This window comes from Microtus oregoni, unplaced genomic scaffold (assembly GCF_018167655.1).
Source record: "Microtus oregoni isolate MIOR12 unplaced genomic scaffold, Mior012 000013F_ref0000133, whole genome shotgun sequence".
Taxonomy (NCBI): domain Eukaryota; kingdom Metazoa; phylum Chordata; class Mammalia; order Rodentia; family Cricetidae; genus Microtus; species Microtus oregoni.
In genome coordinates, this window is record NW_024543072.1 from 32,962,803 (window position 1) to 32,986,495 (window position 23,693).

Consider the following 23,693-nt stretch of genomic DNA (forward strand, 5'->3'; position numbering starts at 1 on the left):
TTTTTCCCTTCATGCACTGCCAATTAATATGCAAATAAGCTGATAAATATTTATGTATTCATTTAAATTATGCAGGGAGTGCTTTCACTGTATTCTGTAAATGAATTGTTCCTGGACTTCAAAGTGCTAGCTGCTGTGCTAACGAGGAGAGATTTGCATAAGGCCCTAATCACACGCATACTGATTAAGCTTCATTATGGAAACTGCCAGCTGCAATCTTTGTTTCTATTTTATTACAAAAAGGGGAACTTTTCATGCTTCAGTTGCCTTGACAATGTCAGCCCTAGCTGGTAGAAGAGACTAAAACTCCTCTGAGCAACTGAAGTTTCCTTATTCAGTTGAAGATTGCTATGGTGTAACTGAAGTTGTATTTTGCTTCTCTTGTTAATTCACTTTCCACTCCTCCCACCCTTGTTCTCATAAAGAACATAGTACAGATTTGTTAGAAATAGTAGTACCTTCTTCCCACCCAAACGATACCTGTTCTTTCTTGCTTTGGACTGTCTGCACCTCCTGAAGATTTCACAGCAATGCTGGACTGCAGTGACTGTGTTCTAGGTGGGTACCAGCACAGTTCTTTTCTTACAGCTTTAATATGGAAATAGCATGTGTGGGATTGATTATGCATAAATGCTCAATCACATATTCAACCATCATCCGGGAGGGGAGAGCTTGAGCAGAGAAGGTGGAAAGTATTTGCAAGGCAAGAGCATGCTTGAGTTTGCTGTAGGTCCCTCCCTTGGACTAGGTCTTCTGCTTCAGTAGGTATTTTCAGCAAATAATGTATTTGAATTTGACTTGCATAGAGGACATTTTTGCTTTTTGGAAATTTTTATAGAAAGTAGTATATGTAGTTGAAAACACATTTTAAATCAGAAACAAAATATATACTATATCCAAATAATATATACATACTAATAAAATGTTTTGCATATCTAATCAGACTGCCTCATACAAAACCAAAAATACTAAATGAAAAATTAAAGTAGTGTCATAATGCAGAAGGAAATTATAGTGGTTACTGCACTGTTGATCGGTTTCCAGATTTTAGAAGCTCTAGGCCATTTTCAAATTTTGCCTTTGATTAATCATTTTGATTTCTTCAAACCAGCTGACTTTTAGGAATCTGCCATTTTAAATATTGTGGAAAGCCTGTTATAGTGTGTTCTCTACAGAACAGGAAGTCTTGGAAAGGGAGATGTTCTGCTTGAATAAATGTAACATTTTTGTAGACAAGGTGGATTGAAGTACTTTGTACATGATGCCTCTCGGTGGCTGTATTTTGTGAGGAGTTTTTTAATGTTTACATGAAGAATGATTGCACCTATTTAGGAAAGTCATCTGACATAAACTCCAAGAATTGTATCTCTTAAGCTTAAACATTTGCAAATGATTTTATTTACTGTGTCATTTTCCATTCTTGTAATTAAAACAGTTGTTAATGATAAAATAAATTGATATTTTTCAGAAATGTCTGAATTCTTATACAGAAAGAATGACTAAACTCAAGTTAATAGTACTACTTGTCCATCAGAGATAGTAGTGAAAATGCACATGACATACAACACAAGACGTTCATATTACTTAGGAAGTTAATCCAGTACTAATTTTTAGGCATAAAGTTAGACTCATTATATGATCAGCTAAGTAACATAGGCTTGGGCTTTTTCTGTTTAAAAAAAAAACCTGTAAATATCAATGAGTAATTTACTTGTATGTTCTCTTTTACATTTACCAAATTTGAAATTCAAGAAGTGAAAGAAAAACTTTTTTTGAACTATTTTTACCATTTATTTTTAAATGCCAGAAACTGTATCTGCTACTTAGAGTTGACACTTAGTATCACTGAAACAGCCTTCTCATCATTGTATGGCTAATTAGGATTTTATTTATTGTTTTGTGTTTGAAGTAATTTTGTTAAGTGCTATTGAAGGTCTTGACAGTAAATAAAAGGTCCTAAGAAAAGTTGTAACATACCTGTGACATAAATTTCAAATTTTTATATATAGGTGTGGAAATTAGGCTATGAAATATGTAAGGCCAGGCTCATGATTTTGTTAAGAATTAGGCTTCTTGGTTACTGTGGTATCTGGGCATGAGAAAATTGTTACATCTTTTTATGCATATTTACAGGTTCGTTTTTTTCTGCTTTGTTTTAAAATATAAAGGAAACATTGAACATGTATATAATGGTATATTTGAGGTTCGTGATATTTGTTGACTTTTGTAAGATTTTGGTTAAGTCAAACAGAAAGCTAATTTTTACTAAGTTGTACACCTGGTCCTTTCAAATAAGTGTGCTTTCGGGTGGTATTTAAATTTTTCTGGGCAGTAGGGGAGGAAGTTGTAGAACGGCCTCATTTATGACCACAAACATACAAATTTTAACCCTTTGAACAAGCCAAGCCAGGGATACCATAGAACTGCCTCAACCATAAGCCATGTATTGGTTATAAAAAATTACTGTATTAGAAAAGTTATTACCCAGTGTCTAAAAAACTTACCACCCATTTTCTAGGTTATGAAACATGAAAGAAAGGTTCCTGATATTTTTCCTCATTTCTTATACGTGTAGATAATGCAGCTGTTGACAGCATGGTTGGGATTTAGAATGATTGTTTTAACTTCCTAATTAAACATGTCCTACAGATGTTTTTAAAAAGTCAGTATAATACAGTTTGATTTGTTCTCTAATAATAACTTGGTTACTGGGTCTTAATGAGGGAGAAAAGGTGTAGAACTTACTTGATAATAAGCTTATTTCATGACAAATACTCTAAATCTGTGGTAAATATAGAACAAAAAGACTATTTTGTCTGTTCTGTTTATCCTTTGGGAAAAGAAGCAGGGCGTAGGTGTTCTTGTCTCCTTTCCTGTATATTTTCCAGGATTGCTAATAGTGGTTGACAACGTTTCAGTATGGAAACTAGAATTTAATACACTCAAAAGTAACAGCTGTAAACCAGCAGATTAGTGTGTAACTGGATGTGATTCTTTTAGAACTATAGAGATTCCTGTTACAATTTGTTCGCTTGTTTTTAATGAGACATGTGTTTGGTATACCCCTGTGTTGACTCTAGTTTGGTAAAGGAAGTCAGATGGATGTTTCAAACAGATCTTTTCATCTGTTAGATTATTATTAAGTGTGAATTTGTTTTAGTTATAATGAATTAATACCTTTGCTTTTAGAAGAAAATAATCTGGGAATAATAGTTCTTATTTTTTGAGGTGTTTCCTGCTTCCTAGTTTATTCTAACATACATTATTGTCTGGTAAAAATATTTTAGCATGTCAGTAATATCTTTTTCAACTTAGATTCCTTTCTTTAAAGAATCTTAAAATTTGTTAGATAATTTATTTATGAGTTTCTTTATGATTCAGGAGCTCCTGAATATCTTTGAGGTAGTCTTTTACTCACTTTGTAGTGTTATAGCCTGCCATATTCTATGCATGGGCTTCTTGAAATGAAGCTGTCATATTAGTTAACCCTTGCATTGGCTGTAACTTTGGCTCCTTAGCTTCATCTTCACCGCTAGTTTTTTAAACAACATTTCTGCCTTTGGTTTATTGTAGATTCAAGAATGAACAATCCTTCAGAAACCAATAAATCATCTATGGAGAGTGGAGATGGCAGCACTGGTAAGAAAACATTCCCTTTTATCTATCTTTTACATTAACTCTTATAGAGCTAAAACAAGAGATTGTACACTTATCTGGACACATATTTGACAAATTTGTGTACTTGCTTATGAAGTGTAACTTAGTACTTTTAGGGACTGAAATTATTTTTAACATTACCTAACTCCTCTGAGGAGGGCTTCACTTATCTGATTCCATCCATCAGAAACTGCTTAATTATGGGAATGGTCCTTTGGGACAGATAGACCTAGGTCTGGATTATGGATTTGCCACTAACTGTGTAACTTTAGGCAACTTCCTCAATCTTTTTGAGACTTAATTTATTCGGTAGGGATATTCATGGGTCATCATGAGTATTGAGTTAGAATATATGTGAAGTGTTAAAGCATCATATTCTGTTATGTTTCTTGGTTTTAGGTATAATCAGAATAGGAGATGCTATCTATCCTGCCTTTGGTATATATTATGCAAAAGTTATAATGGTGTCAGTGAGGAGTTACAGACACTCCTAATTCGTCCTTTTATTTCAATAAAATTTATTCTTGATCAAACCTCTTATCAAGAGAAAACTGAGTATCATATAAATGAAAAAAACTGAAAGCTCTTTGAGAGAGGTAAATCTATTTTTAAAAATAGGTACAATTTGTCTCAGCCCATCCTTGTAAGTCTGTCGGTTCATAGAACATTTGACAGTATAACTCTGTCATCTGACAGATATCTTACAAGGATTTCCCCAATTTCTAGTAGAGGCAAAATGTAAAAGTATTAAAACATTAAGGGAATTGTGTGGAAGGAATTGTATAAAGTCATTGTAAAGTAAACTAGGTTTTTCACTTAAGAGAAAGGATTTCTTCTGACTGTTATTTCAAAATATGCCTAACTGTGGGAGGTGGTGAGAGTGACTGTCACTCTTCAAATTCCACTGCTCCTGATCATAGGTAGAACCTTTTGGTTTTTCGAGGCAGGGTTTCTCTGTGTAGCTTTGGAACCTGTTGTGGAACTTGCTCTGTAGACCAGGCTGACCTCAAACTCCCAGAGGTCCACCTGTTTCTGCCCCCTGACTGCTAAGATTTTTTTTTTGTGGTGGGGGGAGGGTTCGAGACAGGGTTTCTCTGTGGCTTTGGAGCCTGTCCTGGAACTAGCTCTGTAGACCAGGCTGGTCTCGAACTCACAGAGATCTGCCTGCCTCTGCCTCCCAAGTGCTGGGATTAAAGGCGTGCGCCACCACTGCCTGGCTTAGAACCTTTTTATTTACAGTAGAAGACTGGGTTGACCCAAAAAATACTTTTGTGTCTGCACCTGTATGATTGCAAACTGTCCTGTACTTGGAGTGGCTTGTTAACCTCTTCACCTCTGAAAAATAAGTACTTATTTATGGGAGACTCAGCTGGGGCTTTCATGTTCATCTTTGTCATATTTAATATGCTCCAGCTTCTCTTACTGAGGCTAGCCAAGACTACCCGAGAGACGGAAGAACTGCGTTGCTTTCTTCCCAAGTTACCATTATTTCTGTTCCTTGTTTGGGCCCCTTCTTCCTTTATCTTGTAGCACTGACTTATGCTGACATAAGTACCATTGCCAAAGGAGTGGAACTTGTTTGCAGAGAGTAAGTAGGTAGTTAAACCTATGAAAAAGCAAGAGAAATATGGGTAAAAGTCCCACATCTAAAGAATAGCTTCCAAATTTCTCTAAAGGAAGAGAAATGAACTCAGAATGATTACAGAATGCCGAAAATATCCACAATGTCAGACCCCCTGGGAAATTCTATGTTTACTTTTAATACCATAGTTTCTGTAATATAATTTATTGAGTGCTTATAGTATTTAATTACAACCTTTGTTGTGCTTCTTAAAATCTTTAGTGCTGTGCATATTACCTGATAACAAATTCTTAATGACCAGTTAGATATTATTTTAAGGAATAGGGAATGGAAGTATAAAACCAGAAAGGAAATAAAGTCAGGCTTAGAAATTGGACCCTATAAAAGGTTTTTCTCATCATCTATAAATGTAAAATTGAAAATTTAAGTAATAGCATTGTGTGTGTTCAAACTTCTAGAACTATATAAGATAAATTCTGGCTGGAACACTTGTTGAACAATTTGTGACTTTCTTGCCTTGTGACAATATGAAATATATAGCAGCAGACTTCTTTTCATAGTGCTGAGAGTAATCACATAGTTAATTTTTCCTGTTGTGGTGGTTTGGTTTTTTTGTTTTTGTTTTTGTTTTTTTGTCTTTGTAGCCCTGGCTGGCCTCTGCCTCAAGAGTGCTGGGATCAAAGGAGTGTGTCACAGTCCAAGAAAGATACTTTTTAAGGCCAGTAATATACTCTCCTAGACCTCCTTGCTTTTCCATAACTTGTAGTGGTGGTTAATATTCTCTTTTCTTTAAAAAGAAAGGAAATTGCTTTTCTGTAAGATCTCTGTTAATACAGTAACATCTAGCTATATCAAATACGAGCTTGTTCCCAGCCTGGGAAGTATAGCAGCTCAGTTGCTGTTTATCTACCGTGTGTGCACTACCTTGATGGACACAAATCGCTTCCATTGTTTAGACCTTTTCGTTCACTTCAGAATAACATCCTTCATTAGTTTCTCGACATTAAGTAAAGTCTGCTGCTATGTCCTTAGCACTCCCTCTTTTTGTTAATTTATTGCTTTAGAAATATAAACATATATTTGAGTTCTGCTTTATTTATTAGATTATCATGTTTGGTGCATTAGAAATAAAATTAGGTTTTTTTAAAGTAGAGTATGATGGGCCATGCCTATAAACCCAGCAGTTGGAAAACTGAGGCAAAAGCATTGCCTGAGTTTGAGGCCAGTCTAGGCTATTTAACAAGACCTTGCCTTGAAAAAAGAAAAAGGGAATGGTGGGTGTAGCATTTGTGCCAAACTGATAAGGAAAGAAAATAATAGCTTATTTAGATTATTTTAAGCCTATATATTAATTTTTAAAGACAACAACCTTAAATATTATATAAAATTGAAGTCTAACACTTTATAAATTCAGAAAACTTGTGTTGATCACTATTTCCTGAAATGTTCACAGCTATAATAATTTTGAATTATAAGGGCTTAAGGGTAATGAGAGGTGTAAAGTTCAGACACGTCTGACAGTGCATTTTATACAGATAAGTTTTATATGTTCACAAAAAGTCTGTGGTTTGAATTTGTTCAGGTTTGCATGTTTTGTATGTTAAATATTATAGTTGGTGTTTTTAGAGACTCATATTATTATGAGACTCTCAGTCTTCAGAGGCTTAGCAATCCACCAAGTGTCAAAGCAGACAGAAAGCTGATTCTGGGCAGATTATGGTGAGTCATCCAAGAGCAGGTATAGAGAAACAACATGATGTTGTTAAGTGGTATTTCTTTCTTGCCTGTTTTTTGTTTGTTTGTTTGTTTGTTAATTATTTTTTTAAGCCAAGTGCTATAGTGTATGCCTTTAGTCCCAGCCCTTAGGAGGCAGAGGCAGGCAGATTTACATAGTGAGTTCCAGAACAGCCAGGGCTACATAGAGAGACTCTGTCTCAAAAATAAATGAATGAGTAGATAAACAAAACAATTTTTAATTTTATAAAATTGTAAAACATAAGTTGCAAAGAAATAGACACCACACACTGAAGTTAACCTGACTCAAAAGATTATACAACTCAATGAACTTCTATACAATATATTATCCATTCATAATAGAAGCTATGAAATTCAACATGGATTTTATACTTCAGTATCAAATATTTTTTTGTGCATTATCCACTACCAAACACAAAAGAAATTCATGTCAGTTGGAACTACAAAAGCAATTAGTTTTGTATCCCTTTTCATAATTTGTATCCATTATCTTCATTCAGTCCTCCTGTACCTTGATTCTTTTCCTTTCTATGTGGTACTGTACCTATATGTACTTTCATTTGCATGTAACTGGCTAGATTCCACATATAAGGGAGATGATGGTCTTTTTCTTTCTGAGATTGTGTGACCTTCTTTAATATTAGACAAAGTCCTATGAATTTTCCTGCTATAATTTTGTGATTATATTTTCTTCAGATTTCTTTTTGAGATTGTGTGAACTCACTTCATAATACATTCAAAGTTCACCCATTTTCCTGAAAATTTTTGATTACCTTTTTCTTTAGAACAGAATATTATTTCATTTTCTATAACAGGTTTTCATTAGCCATTCATCTGTTGATAGACAAGTAGGCTAATTTCAATTCCTTGCTCTAGTGAATAAATCAGCAAACGTGTGGAGTTCTGGGTATGTGCCCAGGAGTGAAATAGCAGGATAATTTTTTCTTTTATTTGAGAAATTTCAAAGCCGATTTCCACAATGGCTGTACTAATTTGCATCTCCTCTACCAATAACCCTTTCTCACCACATCCTCTCCAACATTTGTCAAATTTATTAATGATAGCCTCACTGTTATGAGGTGGTATCTCAAAGTAGTTTCAATTTTCATTTCCCTGATGGCTTGAGATATTAAACAGTTAAAAATAGTTATTGACCATTTGTGTTTCTTTCTTTAAGAAGGGTCTATTGAGTTCATTTGCTCATTTGTTGATTGGCTTTTGTAGTTCCTTGGTATTTCACTTCTGTGCTTTGTAAATTCTGGAGATTAGCCCTTTGTCTGGAGTGTAATTGGTAATGATTTTCAGCCAATCTATAGTCTGTGTTTGTTCTGTTGGTTAAGTATTTCTTTGACAATTTTTAAATATACTTATAGGCCAGGTAAAAAAGAACCACCATTGAGAAAGTATACAAATTAAAACAAGTGGTTTGGAGACCAGAGTTCGGATCCCAAGAAACCCACATAATGTTGTTTGGGTAGAGTGGTCTGCATATAATTCCAACCTTGGAAGGTAGAAGTGGGGGTTCTTCAAAACAAGCTGGCTAGTAAAACAAGCCATATCTTTTAGCACTGTGCTTGATTCAAAGACTTTTACTCAGTGAATGTGGTGGAAGAGTGATCAAATGTGATTCTCAGCATCAACATCACATACACATGCATCCATGCACATAAAAACATGTATACATACCACACACATGAAAAATTAAATAACAAAAAAATAGAAGAAATGAGAAAGAGTAAGATAAGTATATAGAACAAAAGGTTAACTTTGCAAATGAAGTTGGGAAGAAGAAAGGAAAACTGTATTTTGGCTCCAGTGCTGTAGGTACCTACTACACCTAGAGAGATCACTAAAGTGGAATAAAAATATTGATACCAAATTCATCTTAGAGAAAAATACATTTAAAACATAAGCAGTCAACACTGAAAATATTCATTATGGAGTGTGTGATTCATGAAAATTCTGTGTAAGAAAGTTTTGTTTCTAGTTATAAGGAAGGGTTGTGGAAGACAAAAGAGGAGGTAGAGTTTTTGCTGCCCATTAAAGAATTGGTTGCATTTAAATGTAGTGGTGATTGACAGTTTACCTTCAGCATGAAGAAACAGTAAAATCTAAAAGAGGTGAAAGAAAGTTGTACGAAGTACCTCTGATCCTTTGTTTTAAAGTATGTTTTATGATTTCCAGTTCCTTTTCCACTTAGTCATTCTCAGAATTCCATTTGTATAGACTTTAATTCAGTTATCATTACCATTAGTTTACTAGAATATTTAATGCAATTGGCTGTGTTCATTCTTAAGTTCATAGCCAGTTAACTGTCTTTTTCCTTGGAATTGATCCAAAACTCCTTTATTCTGCCACTTGCATGTATGCAAGCACGTGAATATGCTGGTAGGATTCCCATACATGTGCAGGATGTTAAGTGTCTTCTGTTGCTGTCCCATTTGCAATGAAAAGGGTATCTCATTGAACTGGAAGCTTGTTGTTTTGGGTAGGTTGGCTGACCAACTCTCCTGCTTTATGAAACATGATTAATAAAAGCTCAGGAGAGAAATTAGGGTTCAACCTAAAGGTCAAAAAAGCAAAGGAGCCAGCCACTGGCTCTTACCTCCACCTCAGTCCGAAAATGGTGATCCTGCCTCTAGGAATCTCAGAATGAAACTGAGAACTGTCTCCCGTTTTATAATCCCCTCTAATTCTGGGATTAAAAGTGTGTGCCACTGCCTCCTGGTTTCTATGACAAGCCGACTGTGGCTTCTGGGACTAAAGGTGTGCGTTATTACTGCCTGATCTGTAAGGCTGCTGGCCAGTGTGGCTGTGTGACTTTTCTGACCCTCAGGCAGGTTTTATTTATTAAAATACAAATGAAATGCCACACCTGTGTCTACTCTCAGTGATGGATTTCCAAGCACACACATGGCTTTTTACATGATGACTGAGAATTCAAACTCAGGTTCTCACACTTGTAGAACAAGTGCTCTTACTGAGTCGTCTCCCCAGCCCTGGATCCTATCCTTTTTCACTAATTATTTTCATACAGATGGCCTCTCCTGTGACAGTATCTAAACCTTTTCTTATAGTAAATAAAAAGCCAGATTGGTTTAGTTGTATATGCCAGTGTACATTTATGAACTATCATCCAAAAAGTTTTGTTGTAAGAAATTCCTGATAACCAAGGATTTCTTCATTCTCTACTAATTATTAGTGTTGTGGCTAGTGGCTATGTGACCCTATCCCTAGGGAGCTAAGAATAAAGACCTTCTTGCCCCAGATAGGGAACTAGCAACAGGCAAAGTAAAGATAATACCAAGTCCCACTTGGTAAACCAGTAAGTTTAAAATTAATCATAGGAGTATGGGTGAGGTGGTACTTAACTGGAGCAACAACAACAACTCAAAAACAGCTATATTGCTAAAACTCATCCCAACACAAGTAAGACGCGGAAAGCCTAGAGTTCACTATAGCAATGTGCAGGCAGTTGGACAGTTTGGAGTGTGTTTCTTCCAGGCAGCACAGCCTGTCTGAGAGTGTCTCTTGGCAGTCTTTACTGCTGCTTATATAAACTTGCAGAGGGAATATCCAAGTGCATCTGGGTCAGTTTCAGGGACTTCTTTTTTTTTTTTTTTTTTTTTTTGTTTTTCGAGACAGGGTTTCTCTGTGGTTTTGGAGCCTGTCCTGGAACTAGCTCTTGTAGACCAGGCTGGTCTCGAACTCACAAAGATCTGCCTGCCTCTGCCTCCCAAGTGCTGGGATTAAAGGCGTGCGCCACCAACGCCCGGCTCAGGGACTTCTTGAATCTTCTAGGTTCTAACACACTTCCCATCAGGATGGAATGTGTCAACTCAAAGGAAATTGCTGTACAATGTTGTTATTAAGATATTATACATTCATAAAGGATGACCAGACAGCATTCACTCTAACATAAAGAAAAGAATCTTGAAAGACCGGGACATTTGTGATATAGTTGTTGTTTTTTAATAATTTAAGAATGTGATCTCTTCAGCCTGCATCTTAGAAACATTTCTAGATGAAATTCTCAACAAAACAAACCAGTGTCATTACAGATTTCAGGTTCTGGACTATCTTCCCTTTAAACTTTGATTTATGTAGGGACTATTTCTAATACTCTTTTCTCCTTTTATCATTATTAACATTAGCATAGTGTTTATTGCATTCTTCATTGGCAAGGGTGCTGTTTTTAAAAGCCCAAAAGTAGACATTCTGACACTAGTGTTTATTGGAGTGCTTTCAGAGTAAAATTATAAATAGGAAATTTTGTGGCAGCAGTTCTCAACCTGTGGGTTATGACCCCTTTAGCAAACCTCTGTCTCCAAAAAATTTACATTATCATCTATAACAGTAGCACAATTACAATTATGAAGCAGCAATGAAAATAATTTTATGGTTGGGAGGTCACCACAACATGAGAAACTGTATTAAAGGTCACAACATTAAGAAGGTTGAGAACCACACTGTTCTGTGGGTTACTGTGAAAGTGGCTCAAGAGTTCCTAGAGAGCCTTGGGAGTAGAGTTAAACATAGTTTATGCTGTTCTTTTTTCTAAAACCAGACATCAAATACTGTAAGAGATAGTCCTTCTTCTGGTGCTATTTCTAAGAGATTCTGGCCACTACATATTGAGGAATTTGCCTTGGTTCTCTCCATGTACGCTCGTAGAAAGAAGCAAAGGAGCTATAATTACTGAACCTTGAAGAATGGTAGCACTGGTGTGATGGCATGTACCTTTAATCCCAGCACTTGGAAGGCAGAAGCAAGTAGATCTTTGAGTTTGAAGCCAGGCTGGCCTACGCAGTCAGTTTCGAGACAGCCAGAGCTAAAGAGAGATCTTGTCGCCAAATAAACAAACAAATAATAATAATGGCACTGAATTATTATTGTACTTTTATAGTAAATGAATGAGAAAGCAACTCATCCTTTTGAGAAGAGATAAACTAGTAACAAACTTAGAATTTTAACAGTATCCATTTTAGTCATTACTAATTAAAATATGGAACATTAATGAGAAGATTTGTAGGCACAAATTATCAGAAATTGTCTGTAACTTTCTCCTTCTTTAAAGGGCAGCTTAGTTTCATGACATTTTTTACAATTTTTTTCCCCAAACGGAATCAAAGAAATATATATATATATATATATATATATATATATAAAAGAAATTTCCCACCATGTTATACTTTACATCTTGCTTAGAGCAAAAATCTAAACTTCACTGTTCTTTCAATTAAATCCATTGTAGAGCATCCCAGCATAGAGCATTGGCGGTGGAAATTGGGAGTCAACTTTAATGAGCCATCGCTAGTAGGGGTGAGAAGATTGTGAAGGAGTAAAATAAAAAAGGAGAGACTAGAATCTAAAAGGAATACTTGTGTCTGTGGAGGGCTGGGGGTGTGATGCAGTTGTTAGAGTAGGGACTGCCGAGGAGGAGGGAAGTAGAAGAGAGAGGGATATGTTTCAGCTCTGAAAATGTTAAATTTAGGATGTCTTATAGTATTTGAATGGGAAGGTACAAGCAGTTAAAGAGACATTCAGGTCAGGCGGTGGTGGCACACGCCTTTAATCCCATCACTGGGGAGGCAGACACAGGCGGATCTGTAGTTTCAGGACAGGCTCCAAAAGCTACAGAGAAACCAAAGCTACAGAGAAACCCTGTCTCGAAAAACCAAAAGAGACAGAGACAGATGACATTCAGGATGTCTTGTACCATTTGAAGGGGAAGGTACCAGCAGTTAGAGAGAGCAGTAAATTCTTGAGGAAAGAATCCTATTCATGAAGGTCCTAAACAAGGAGTTCTTCAAGTAAGAGAGTGAGTTAAAGTAAAAGAAGGATAATCACAGAACCCTTCTCCACCATAGAAAGGGGTGGTAGATGACTAGGAACCCCATACCGCTTCTGGGTATCCAGTAGCTACAACTGATATTTAACTTGTATGCAATTAAGAATCCAGTTCTCGGGCTGAGCGGTAGTGGCGCATGCCTTTAATCCCAGAGTTCAGGAGGCAGAGACAGGCAGATCTCTGTGAGTTCCAGGCCAGCCTGGTCTACGAGAGCTAGTCCCAGGATAGGCTCCAAAGCTACAGACAAATCCTGTCTCTAAAAACAAAACAAAACAAAAAAATCAGTTCTTGGCCACACACTGACATACTTGGTAAGTTCATTTAGTCATGGATGGTGATAGTTACTGGTTACATCAAAGGTTGTGCAAGCCATGCTTTCATTTTCATTTGGTTGAGAAATTTTAAATTTCCTCCCTGGTTGATTTGATGACCCACTACACATTCAAGAAGGAGTGCATTTTAGACGTCATGGTTTATGCCAGTCCCTAGGCTTCAGTTCTAAACCAGACAAAAAGAAGAAAGCTAGACTAGCACAGACATGTATTTCTCTCTGCTTCCCAACTTGAGGACAACCTGACCAGCTGTTCTACCGCATCTCAAATTGTAAGCCAAAGTAAACCCTCCCCTTTTTACATTGCTACTGTTGGGGCATTTTATCACGGCAACCGAAAAGTAACCAAGATACGAGTATTCTAGTAGGGAGGTGATTCTTTATGTAACATTAGCAAAATAAACTTTGATTTTCTGTGTACTCCACAAAAAAAAAAAAAAAAAAGAAACCAGAAAGGCAATCTATTGTTTAGCTTCAAGTGCTTGTGTAGTTTCCATAGTTTTCTTGCTGTTGACTGTTTTATTTCAGTTTGATCAGATAACGTACAAGAAATTAGTTTATTTCCTTATTTATTTGTTAAGGCTTACTTTGTGACCTAAGGAAGGAATATTCTGTATATATCTGTTAAGATCATTTAATTTATGATGTAATTTAGGTCTAAAATTTCTTTTGACTTTTTAGATTGGACAGCCTACTTGAAGATGAGAATTGAGTATTAAAGTCATGTTTGTTTTGTCAGAGCCTCTCATACCTTTTAGACCCATTAGTGTTTATTTGATAGATTTGGGAGCACCTATATTTGATGTATGTATGTTTATAGTTGTATCATCTTGATGGAATGTTGCTTTAGCTAGCATATAGTGGCCTTTTTGTAATTCTTGTTTGAAGTCCACATTATCAGGTTTCAGAGCAGCTCCACCAAGCTTATTTTTTTACTTTTATTCACCTGATTCGTTGACTTCCATACTGTACCTCTTAGTCTATATCTTACTGTACTGGTGTGTTTCTTGACAACAACAGTTTGTCTAATCTAGTTTTGAAATCCAGTCAGCCAGTTTGTAAGTTGATACTGAGAAAGGCTTACTGATTTTATTGGTTGTTTGTCTGGTTGGCTTAATTACTTGTTCTTTTCTTTCTCCCCTATTAGTAGATTTTTTCTGGTTTACTATGAATTTTTCTTTCTTCTCTGTGTATAATATTCCTTTAAGTATTTTCTACAGTACTGGTTTGATTGACACAATTGCCTTAATTTGTCCTTATTCTGACAAATGCCCTTATATTTCTGCCTATCTTACAGAATAGCTTTGCTGTATATTATAGTCTTAGCTAGCAGTTAATTGACTCAGGTGTTGAAATATGCCTTTCCATGCTTCCCAGACTTTTAGGTTGCTGACAAGATAGCAGATACTATTCTGAGATCTTTGCCTTTGTAAGTAAGTTGGCATTTTCCCCTTTAATTTTAAACACTGTTTGCTTTGTATTTTAGACATTTAACTATAATCCATTGTGATATATTTCTCTCTCCATTTTTATTTCAGGTTCTAAATGTCTTTTGCATTTGAATTCCTGTTTCTCTTAATTTGAAGAATTTTCTGCTTTAATTTTTTTAGATGAGATTCTCTGCTTTTAGTTCTTAATCTCATTTCCTCCCTCTAGGCTTGGTCTCTTACTAGTTCCCCAGGGTCGTTGGTTGTGGTTTTTGTGCCCCCACCCCCACAGCCACCAGCAATGTGCACGCCACATTGATGTTTGAGTATGTAGTGTTTCTTCAGGCTTGTCCTCCATTCCTAATCTTTCTTCTGCTTGGGTAAGTCTACTGGTAATATTTTAGGCTAGTATTTTATTTCATTCATTGAATATTTTTGCTTCTAATACTCTTTTCTGTTTTCTCAGAGTCTCAATTTCTTTGCTGAAAATTTTCCCATGTTGCTTATTTTTTTTCTCCCATACTGCTAACATTTTCTCCAGTACTGCTCGTTTTCTCGTCTGTTTTGCTGAGTTTTTCCTCTGTGTTGCCAACTCTCCAAAGACTAGACTGAATTTGTCTGCTTAGTTGAGTCCTCCTCAAAGACGTTGATTATTCTTACTAGTGAACTTTTGAAATTGTGCTTATTTCGGTATCTTTGAATTTGGTATTGTTATGATCTTTTAGAGAAGTAATATTGCCTTACTTTTTCCCTAGTTTTTGTATTTCTGGATTGTGATTTGTGTATCTGTTGTCTTGGACATCACTTCCAGTTTTATTTAGGAGTCTTTACAGCCTAGTCTGAGGAATCAGTCTCCAGTATCATTCAGTGAAGAGAAAACAAACTCATAAGAGCAACAAGAGCAGAGTGTATAAGAGACAGAAATACACTAAAAACTCAGCTAATGCCGTCTAGTCTATAACCCATGAGCATAAACCAGACAATGGGGAGCTAATTTTGTATGTACTAAAAATTAGATAAATATAGAAATATAAATAAATAAGATAAGGAAGGAACCAAGGAAAGGGGTGAAAATAGAGTAGAGGAAAAATTAAATAAGAAGAAGGGAGTGGAGAAGAATGTTATAGGCAGGGAAGATCAGAAAAGATAAGCTGAGAAATAAACAGTAGTACCTAAAAGAGTGTGTAGAATGAAATACAAGTAAAACATTTAGAATATGATGGTGTAAAAATATTGTTAAGAATATAATAAAAAGAAGAAAGGAAGTACAGAGGGAAAGAGATGAAGGTACTGGGTCCTCTAAAATTGAAGGTAGATGGTTTTATGTATGGCGAGAGGGTCAGGTGAACTTTGTCCTTGTCTTTTGAGTGGCTTACGCTTGTGCTGAGCCCACGCTGAAGAATTGTCTTTTTACTGGTTTTTTTTTTCTTTTTTACCAGTGACCCATGCTGTCTATACTTAGCTTTGTAATCTGTAGATTGGGTGGGTTCTACCACCTTCTAGAAACTTTGAGCTTTTACTCCCTGAGGTTTGGGAGTATCTCCCAATGGTTTGGTAGTGTGGGAAGCAACAACAGTAAGTGATGGGCTTGTCATTATACTTTGAAGACCTAGGTGGTAATCACTTTTTGTAGCATGCAGTTGTGGGTATTAAGTAAACCTCTGGAGCTTCAGAATTTTGGGACTCTTACAACAATGGGGAGATAAGTGATCCCCAAAATTGGATGCCCTCATGAACCTCAGGTTAAGGGCTGTCAAATGCCAGGGATATGCTCAGATATATGATCTGCTTCAAGCAGTGGAGGTCAGCATTACTTTTCTCTATGCAAGTTACTACCTGAGCTGAGCCTTCTTCCACCTGTACCTTTTGTCAGTTTTGCTTCTTCTACAACTGCCTCCCAGGGATGTGTCTGGCTGTGGGGATTGTGGCAGATTACATCTTTGTCCCAGTGCCAGGCACCTGGCTTATTTTTTGAAGAAGTCATGTATTTCCCCTCCCCTTTCAAAAGATGAACACTCAATGATGGTGAAGATTTAGTAAAGTAGCTGAATAATCCTCTTGTTACATAGAGTCCGCATCACATTAGGTATAGTAAATAAAGATTATATAGCATTTGAGGTGGACTCCAATTTCATAGTAACAAAGATCTTGTACTTGCAAATTAGATTAAATTTCCAATTTTAACACTGTGGGAACAGAAGTTCAGAATAGGTGTAATACACACACACACACACACACATACACACACACTTCTGCATGTTCCCAGAGTTCCTAACAGAATGGAGGATAGGAACAAGAAACAGTACTACCTGTGTAATCAGGCCCTCTCAGATCTGAGAATAGATATGATTTGTTTGTTTGTTTCCAGGGCTTGGGAAATTTTGCAACTATTCCTACGATTTTTTTTAAATCCTCAAACTCTGAATTAGTTGTGATTTGTGTGATTCTGATGTTCTGAAGTTGGATCTGACACAGTAACAAATGGATTTTTATGTATGTAGAAAAAATAATTCGGGGCCCCTGACACTGGGGAGGGGAGAGGATTTTTCTTTTTCAAGTGTCATTATGTCCTGAAAAAGATTGCAGTTACTAAAGGATTTGAGTTATAATCTAAGTTTAATTTCTCAAAGGATTGTTCTGTTTGGAAACTATTAATGTTATCTTTTAAGTAATGACTGTGTATGCTGAGAAAAAATAGGTTTAAAAGGTCTAAAATTTGGGGAAGATTATTTATAGTTAGTTTGACCCTTAAAGCTATTTCAAAGAAAATAAGTCCCAGGCTGAATTTAGTTACTTAACTGTGACTTCCGTGGCTAGGGAAGATGGCAGTATCCACAGTCTGCTCCTTGTGACTATACCATCACCTTAGGGTTCTTTCTCTCATTGTTAGTCCTTTTCCATCTCATTCATATATATATATATATATGAGATAATGTTGATACTCCTGTTCATACCTTTTTAGGTAATGTTCAAAAGATACAGATTTCCATTCTTGTAGAGAAATGGCAACAGGAGTAGAATAAACAGAAATGCTGTATGCCTTCTACCAGAAAAAAAATAGTTCTGGACAAAAGTGATTCTCCTTTAAAAAGTAGATCACTTTGGAGATAGCAATGAGCAGGAAGGAAGCAGAAAAGGAAACTTACCTGAGGGAAACTGAAACTGAACAAAAAATTTAAGTGATCTCAGAATATTAACACTTGTGGTATAGAATTTGAAAACTACTGAAAATATGTATTTATAAATATTTTTTGACACATGCCCTGTTTAGAGACATTTGTGCCAAAGTTTGTCATCATTTAAATTAGTAATATTTCCCATGGAGTTTTAAAATTTGATTTCTTCTTTTAAAATCTCCTTCAATTTAAAAGAATTGTAAGTGGAGACTGGAGGGATGTCTCAGTAACTACAAGCACGTGCTGCTCTTGTAGAGGACCTGAGTTGGACTTCTAACACTCACATGGCAGCTCATAGCCATGTGTAGCTCCAGTTTCAGGGGATCCAACCTTCTCTGGCCTCCGGGTACTGTGTGTACATGGTGCATATATGTCCATGCTGGCAAAACACTTTTACTCATTAAATAAAATAATAGATAAATTCTCAAGAAGTTGTTAGTGTAACTGGAATAACCTCTGAGACAGACTCCAAAAGCCCCCATTTATGACACCTTATGTCTCCTTATAACCCCAATTTGCTCCAGTTATTGATTAGTTACTTAAGTATTGTTTTTCAAGTAACAATGACTTTGATTCCTTGGTAATAGGATATCAAAATATTTGGAGAAGAATGGGAGGCGGGGGGATGTAAAAAGATTCAATCTCAGTCTTAGTTATTGTGTAGTTATATGGTGAAAATATTTCTATTTATTTTTTCTCTTATTTATAAAGCAAGGTCAATTAGTTGGGTTTTTTTTTTTAATGTCTCCTTTCGAAAAGTTTTGCCTTTTTCTAAATGTCATAGAAATGAAATCATCCAAATGTCGTCTTGGAGTGTCTCCTTGACCAAATATGCAGACTTGAGATTCATCTGTATTGTGTGTTAATTGGTTCAGTTTTATTTCTCCTGCTGCCCACCCAATGTTAGAGAAGTACAAAATGTGTTTTGTATTGAAGAGGTAGAGATATATTGCTTCTGTGTTCAAGGAGTGGGGAACAAGAGGAAAAGTAGTCTTAACAACTGAAAACAAAAAGATGCTTAGTGCCATGATCTGCTGATATGGGGAGGAAACTTTTGCATGTTGGTCCTTCCTTGATGGCTCTGAAGGGAGAAATGGAACTTTGTGAGAGACAAGGACTCGTAACTTCACAAAAATCCAAGTATCTTAGCTGGGCCTGTGCCGTGTAACTGGAACTTGGTGCTGTACTTGAACTCATTTCGTCTCAGTCGTCATTCTGTAGTCTCAAATATTTTTCCTTTTCCTGTCTTTTTTTCTGAAGGTGACTGTGTTTATGAATAAAACTGGCATGTATTTTTTTCCTTTTTTATATTTTTCTGTACTAATTTATGTTATCTAGGTTACAGTGACTTCAGTAAATGAGATAGGATGTGTTTTTCTGTTTTTGTTGTTTTCTGGGAAAATAATTGAATTAATTATTTATTGAATTTTTGGAACCTTTCCTTGGTAAAGTTATCTAAGCATTGTGTTTTCATTGGGTGAAATTTTTTGTTTGTTTGTTTGTTTACCTACTAATTCGGTTTCTTTCAATGTTGTGAGACTCTTGTATTTTTTATTTCTTCTTGAGTCAGTCTTGATAAATTCTGTTTTCTGGAAAGTAATCCATTTCTAAGTTTCAGTTTTATTAATGTGAAGTGGTTTATCAAATCTTGTTTTTTACCTGCGTATGCATACATGTGTGGAAGTCACCGGACATCTTCAGGTAACAGTCCTTACCTCTAACCATGTTTGAGACAGGTTCTCTTGTTCAACTCTGGTCATGCCAGGATAGCTGACCTAGAAGCTTTGAAAGATTTTGCTGCCTCCATCTCCTCTCAGGAATACCTGTGCTACTATGTCTAGTTTTAGTTGGCTTCTGGGGAGCCAAGTACAGGTCTTCAGGCATGCAGAGCAAATGCTTTACCCACTGCATCTTTTGGCCTGCAACATAGTGATATGTTTGGTTTTTTTTCTTATGTTGTCCTTAAATGGTTTACTTGCTTCCCCCCTATTTTGCTTCTTCTTACCAGAAACATACATGATTCCTTTGAAAGAATTAAGCTGATATTTTTCTGTTGTGTGTTGTTTTCCACTTTCATTAAGTATCGGTCCTACTTTTATCACTGTCTTCTATTTTCTTCAGATTAATTTGTTTCTCGGTGCTTTGATCTTTTTTTGTAGCATTTAAACTACTATCCTTCCCTTAGCTCTTAGAAACACTAAGATCAAGGATTCCCTACTTCTTTGCTTTGTAATTGCCTGTTTGTCTTCAACCCATTTTTCTCTGTATGCATTATTAAGTAGCTTTGGATACAGGATTACGAAGATTCTCTTTGGTAATACTATTCTACAGAATCTTTGGCTCTGGCCTGTCATTTCTTGATGCACTCTAGACTACTTTGATGTTTTTTTTTCAGGGTCTCTAGACCCTCGTGTATTTAATAATCATCTTACATGAAATTCATTGGCCAAGAACTCAATGAATAGATTCCTGGTTGCTCCAATCACTGTATCACTGTGTATTCAATAATTCTTGGCAATTGTCAGTCATTTTCTTATTTGTAATCCTGCTTCTTAGGCATTGTTGGTGTTATATACTTAGCCCACCACCAATGACATACCTCCTCCAACGAGGCCACACCTTAGGTACCAAGTATTCAAATATATGAGCCTATGGGGGCCATTCTCATTCAAACCACACTCTATTTCATTGCATTTCCTTTTATTTTTTGTTATAATTTTTCTTTATTCTAAAGAATTCCATGCATATACATACATAGTAAAGTATTTCCCTATTTTTCTCCTTTATCTCCCCTAATATTTCCTAACATGTCCCTGTCCTAACTTTATGACTTTTTTTTTTTTAGTTTGTGGGTGTATTTATTTTTTGTTTTTCTTTCCTTTTGGGGGAGGGAGGGATTTTCGAGACAGGGTTTCTCCATAGCTTTTGGTTCCTGTCCTGGAACTAGCTGTTGTAGACCAGGCTGGCCTCAAACTCACTGAGATCCGCCTGCCTCTGCCTCCCGAGTGCTGGGATTAAAGGCGTGCGCCACCAACACCAGGCTATTTTTTGTTTTGACAGTCCACAAAGTTCAGCTAGTGATGGCTGTATGTGTATGGGTTTGGGATCATTTACTGGAGCACAGGAAATCTTGTAGGAACACCCTCAAAATAGATTGGTTTTCCCTCCTATATCCAATGCCAACTGCCAGTGGCTCCTCGTTAAGGGATGGAGCCTGGCTGGTACGTCCCCATTGTGCTAAGATTTTGGCTGGTTTATGGAGGTCTTAAGGAGGTAACCACACATGCTGTGAGTTCATGAGTGCCATAGCCATTGCACATCCAGAAAACAGCATCTCACAGCACTTCATCTTCTGGCTCTTTCTGTCTCCTTTGCTACAGTTTCTGACTCCTCTTATGTGATGTTCTATTTCCCTTTTTCCAAATCCCTTCTTCTCTTTGAAGATACTTAGAAAAATGATTATTCAAAACAAGTTCCTAATGGATGTTGGTAACTGGAATTTGAGTACTTGCTTCATTTGAATTTATTTCACTTAATAGTTATTTTGTTTGCTTTCCAGGCACTCAGACAAATGGCCTGGACTTCCAGAAACAGCCTGTTCCTGTTGGAGGAGCAATCTCAACAGCCCAGGCCCAGGCTTTCCTTGGACATCTTCACCAGGTAGACAGTTTCACCCGGCCATAGCTGAGAATGCTTGTTAAAGGAGACATAAAATGTTAGGGAAATTATTTCAAATCATGTGTAACTATCCTGCTGAATAATTCATGTAAAATTAATAGTTTCTACATAACTATTGACTTAAAAACTGTGAACAAAAGAGTATTTTGGTAGGACATATATAACAGGTAGGTTACTATTTTCATGAAAATGACCTTGAATCTGTCAAAATTCCCAGTTATCACTACCTTAAAGCCACTGTAATTATGTGACTACTCAGACACTTGCTTGACTGTTAACCTCTTAATTTCAGATTTTTAAAACAACAAGTTTTAACTTAATACCCTGATACCATGTGTTTTCCCCCAATCTAAAATAGAACATGCATTCTGTTCATTTAATTTACATTACCGCTCTTTTCATCAAAATGTTATTAGACTACCAAACTATTTTCTTTATTTTTTTTATATAAAAAAGCTGCTCTATTTGAAAATAGGTAAAAATCTAGGAAAACTATTATCAAGTTTGTTTTTAAATGAAGCAAAGTTGGAATGGTTCATAATTCTTTGCATCTATGTTCAGCTAGTTGCCTGGATCCTTACACAATAGCTTTCGTATTCTATGTTTATTTTCATTATCAGCATTCAGTTTTAATCTTGCATTTATTCTAGTCTAGTTTATAATCTTTCTTCTCCCTTCTTAGTCTTTCTTTAATTTGAAGACATTAATCTTTGAGAGGCTGCAAGATATTAGGAGACAACGAACTCCTTCAATAAATAAATATTTAGTTTTTAAAAACTTAACATTTTTAAGAGTACAGATCAAGAAGTTTTCTCAGTTTGAGTTTGTCTGCTTTCCTGTCATACTGAGTGTTCTTTTTTTTTTTAATTCAGGTTATCCATTTTTGGTAGGATTACAACATAAAAAGTACAGTCTTCACAGTGCTTGCAACAGAAGGCAAATCTCATTACTGATAGCATTAATTACTCAACCTGATCATTTGCTTGACAGGTAGCCCTCCCTCTGAAGTTACTGTTGTACCCTTTGTAATTCTCAGCATCTGTGGAGAAATACTTTATTCTCATTTGGCCTGATAGATAATATGTAGATGACCCTTTTTAAAATTAGGTTGATGTCATGGTTGCCAAATGATGGTTTTCTAATTGCATGTGTGTCCTTACTTTAACATGACTGTGATTTGAACTTTTGAAATACAAGTATTAAATAGTAAGACAGGTTTTTTTTCATGTATGGCTTATAGGGTAGATTCCCTTAACTAGTCCTTTTGTTTATAATGATAAAATCAGTGTGTATTGATAGCTTGTTTTTATGTGTTCTTTTTTTTTTTTTTTTTTTTTTTTTTGGTTTTTCGAGACAGGGTTTCTCTGTGGTTTTGGAGCCTGTCCTGGAACTAGCTCTTGTAGACCAGGCTGGCCTCGAACTCACAGAGATCCGCCTGCCTCTGCCTCCCGAGTGCTGGGATTAAAGGCGTGCGCCACCACCGCCCGGCTTTTATGTGTTCTTTAAAACAGTATGGAAGATATAAGTTAGGTTTTCAGAACTATGACTACAAATGGAGTTTAAATAAGGAGCACCCAACCAGTATACATGTGGCGTGACTGATAGTGCTCATTTAGTGATGATGCTAATTTAGAAGAAATTTCTGCAGTTTTCAGTTGGGGTTGTTGAGTTTGTATGTAAAGTTTTAACCCCATAAAATATTTATTTTTATGTTGAAGTCTAACTCAGTGGTATACATTTTGTATTGAAATTATTTCTTGATGGCATCCTCTAGTGATAAATAACTATTTTATATTATGTCCATTTATTACTTTCCTTCTAGGTTCAGCTTGCTGGGACAAGTTTACAGGCTGCTGCTCAATCTTTAAACGTTCAGGTAAGTTGAAATATGAACACATAGGTTATATCTTCTATTAATTTTTTTCATAACTTATAATGAGCATATAATTTAGAATAGGAACTACTTGTGATTGTTAGTAATTATTAATTTTATTATTTCTATATTTTTATTGCTGAATCCAGTTGGTGATAATTGTCATTGATGAAAATCACCTTAATCTGCTACTGTGTGTGAGCCAGCAGTGGACAAGTGAAAGTTCACTTTCAAAATTTTAGAATCAAGTTCAGGAACTGAACACAAAACTAAATAGCTTATTAAGTATTCTTTTTTCCCAGACTGTTTATCATTTTTCAAGAAACACTGGGCAGAAAGTCAGGGAACTTGGGTTTCAAAATC

The 23,693-nt window shown here is 35.9% G+C and overlaps 1 protein-coding gene across 8 annotated transcripts in view; it reads left to right on the forward strand.

Moving 5' to 3' along the window:
- Pou2f1 (POU class 2 homeobox 1) overlaps nt 1-23,693 on the forward strand; it is a 152,242-nt gene that overhangs the window by 65,990 nt on the left and 62,559 nt on the right. For 4 of the 8 annotated variants that reach the window (XM_041663052.1, XM_041663050.1, XM_041663057.1 and 1 more), the window contains exons 4-7: nt 520-558; nt 3,574-3,639; nt 21,339-21,439; nt 23,280-23,333. In XM_041663052.1, the coding sequence (XP_041518986.1) occupies nt 531-558; nt 3,574-3,639; nt 21,339-21,439; nt 23,280-23,333 (249 nt within the window). In that variant the 5' untranslated portion in view covers nt 520-530. Of the gene's footprint in view, nt 1-519; nt 559-730; nt 762-3,573; nt 3,640-21,338; nt 21,440-23,279; nt 23,334-23,693 lie in introns of those variants that run through there. The other 4 variants (XM_041663055.1, XM_041663054.1, XM_041663053.1 and 1 more) reach the window with 2 other exon arrangements.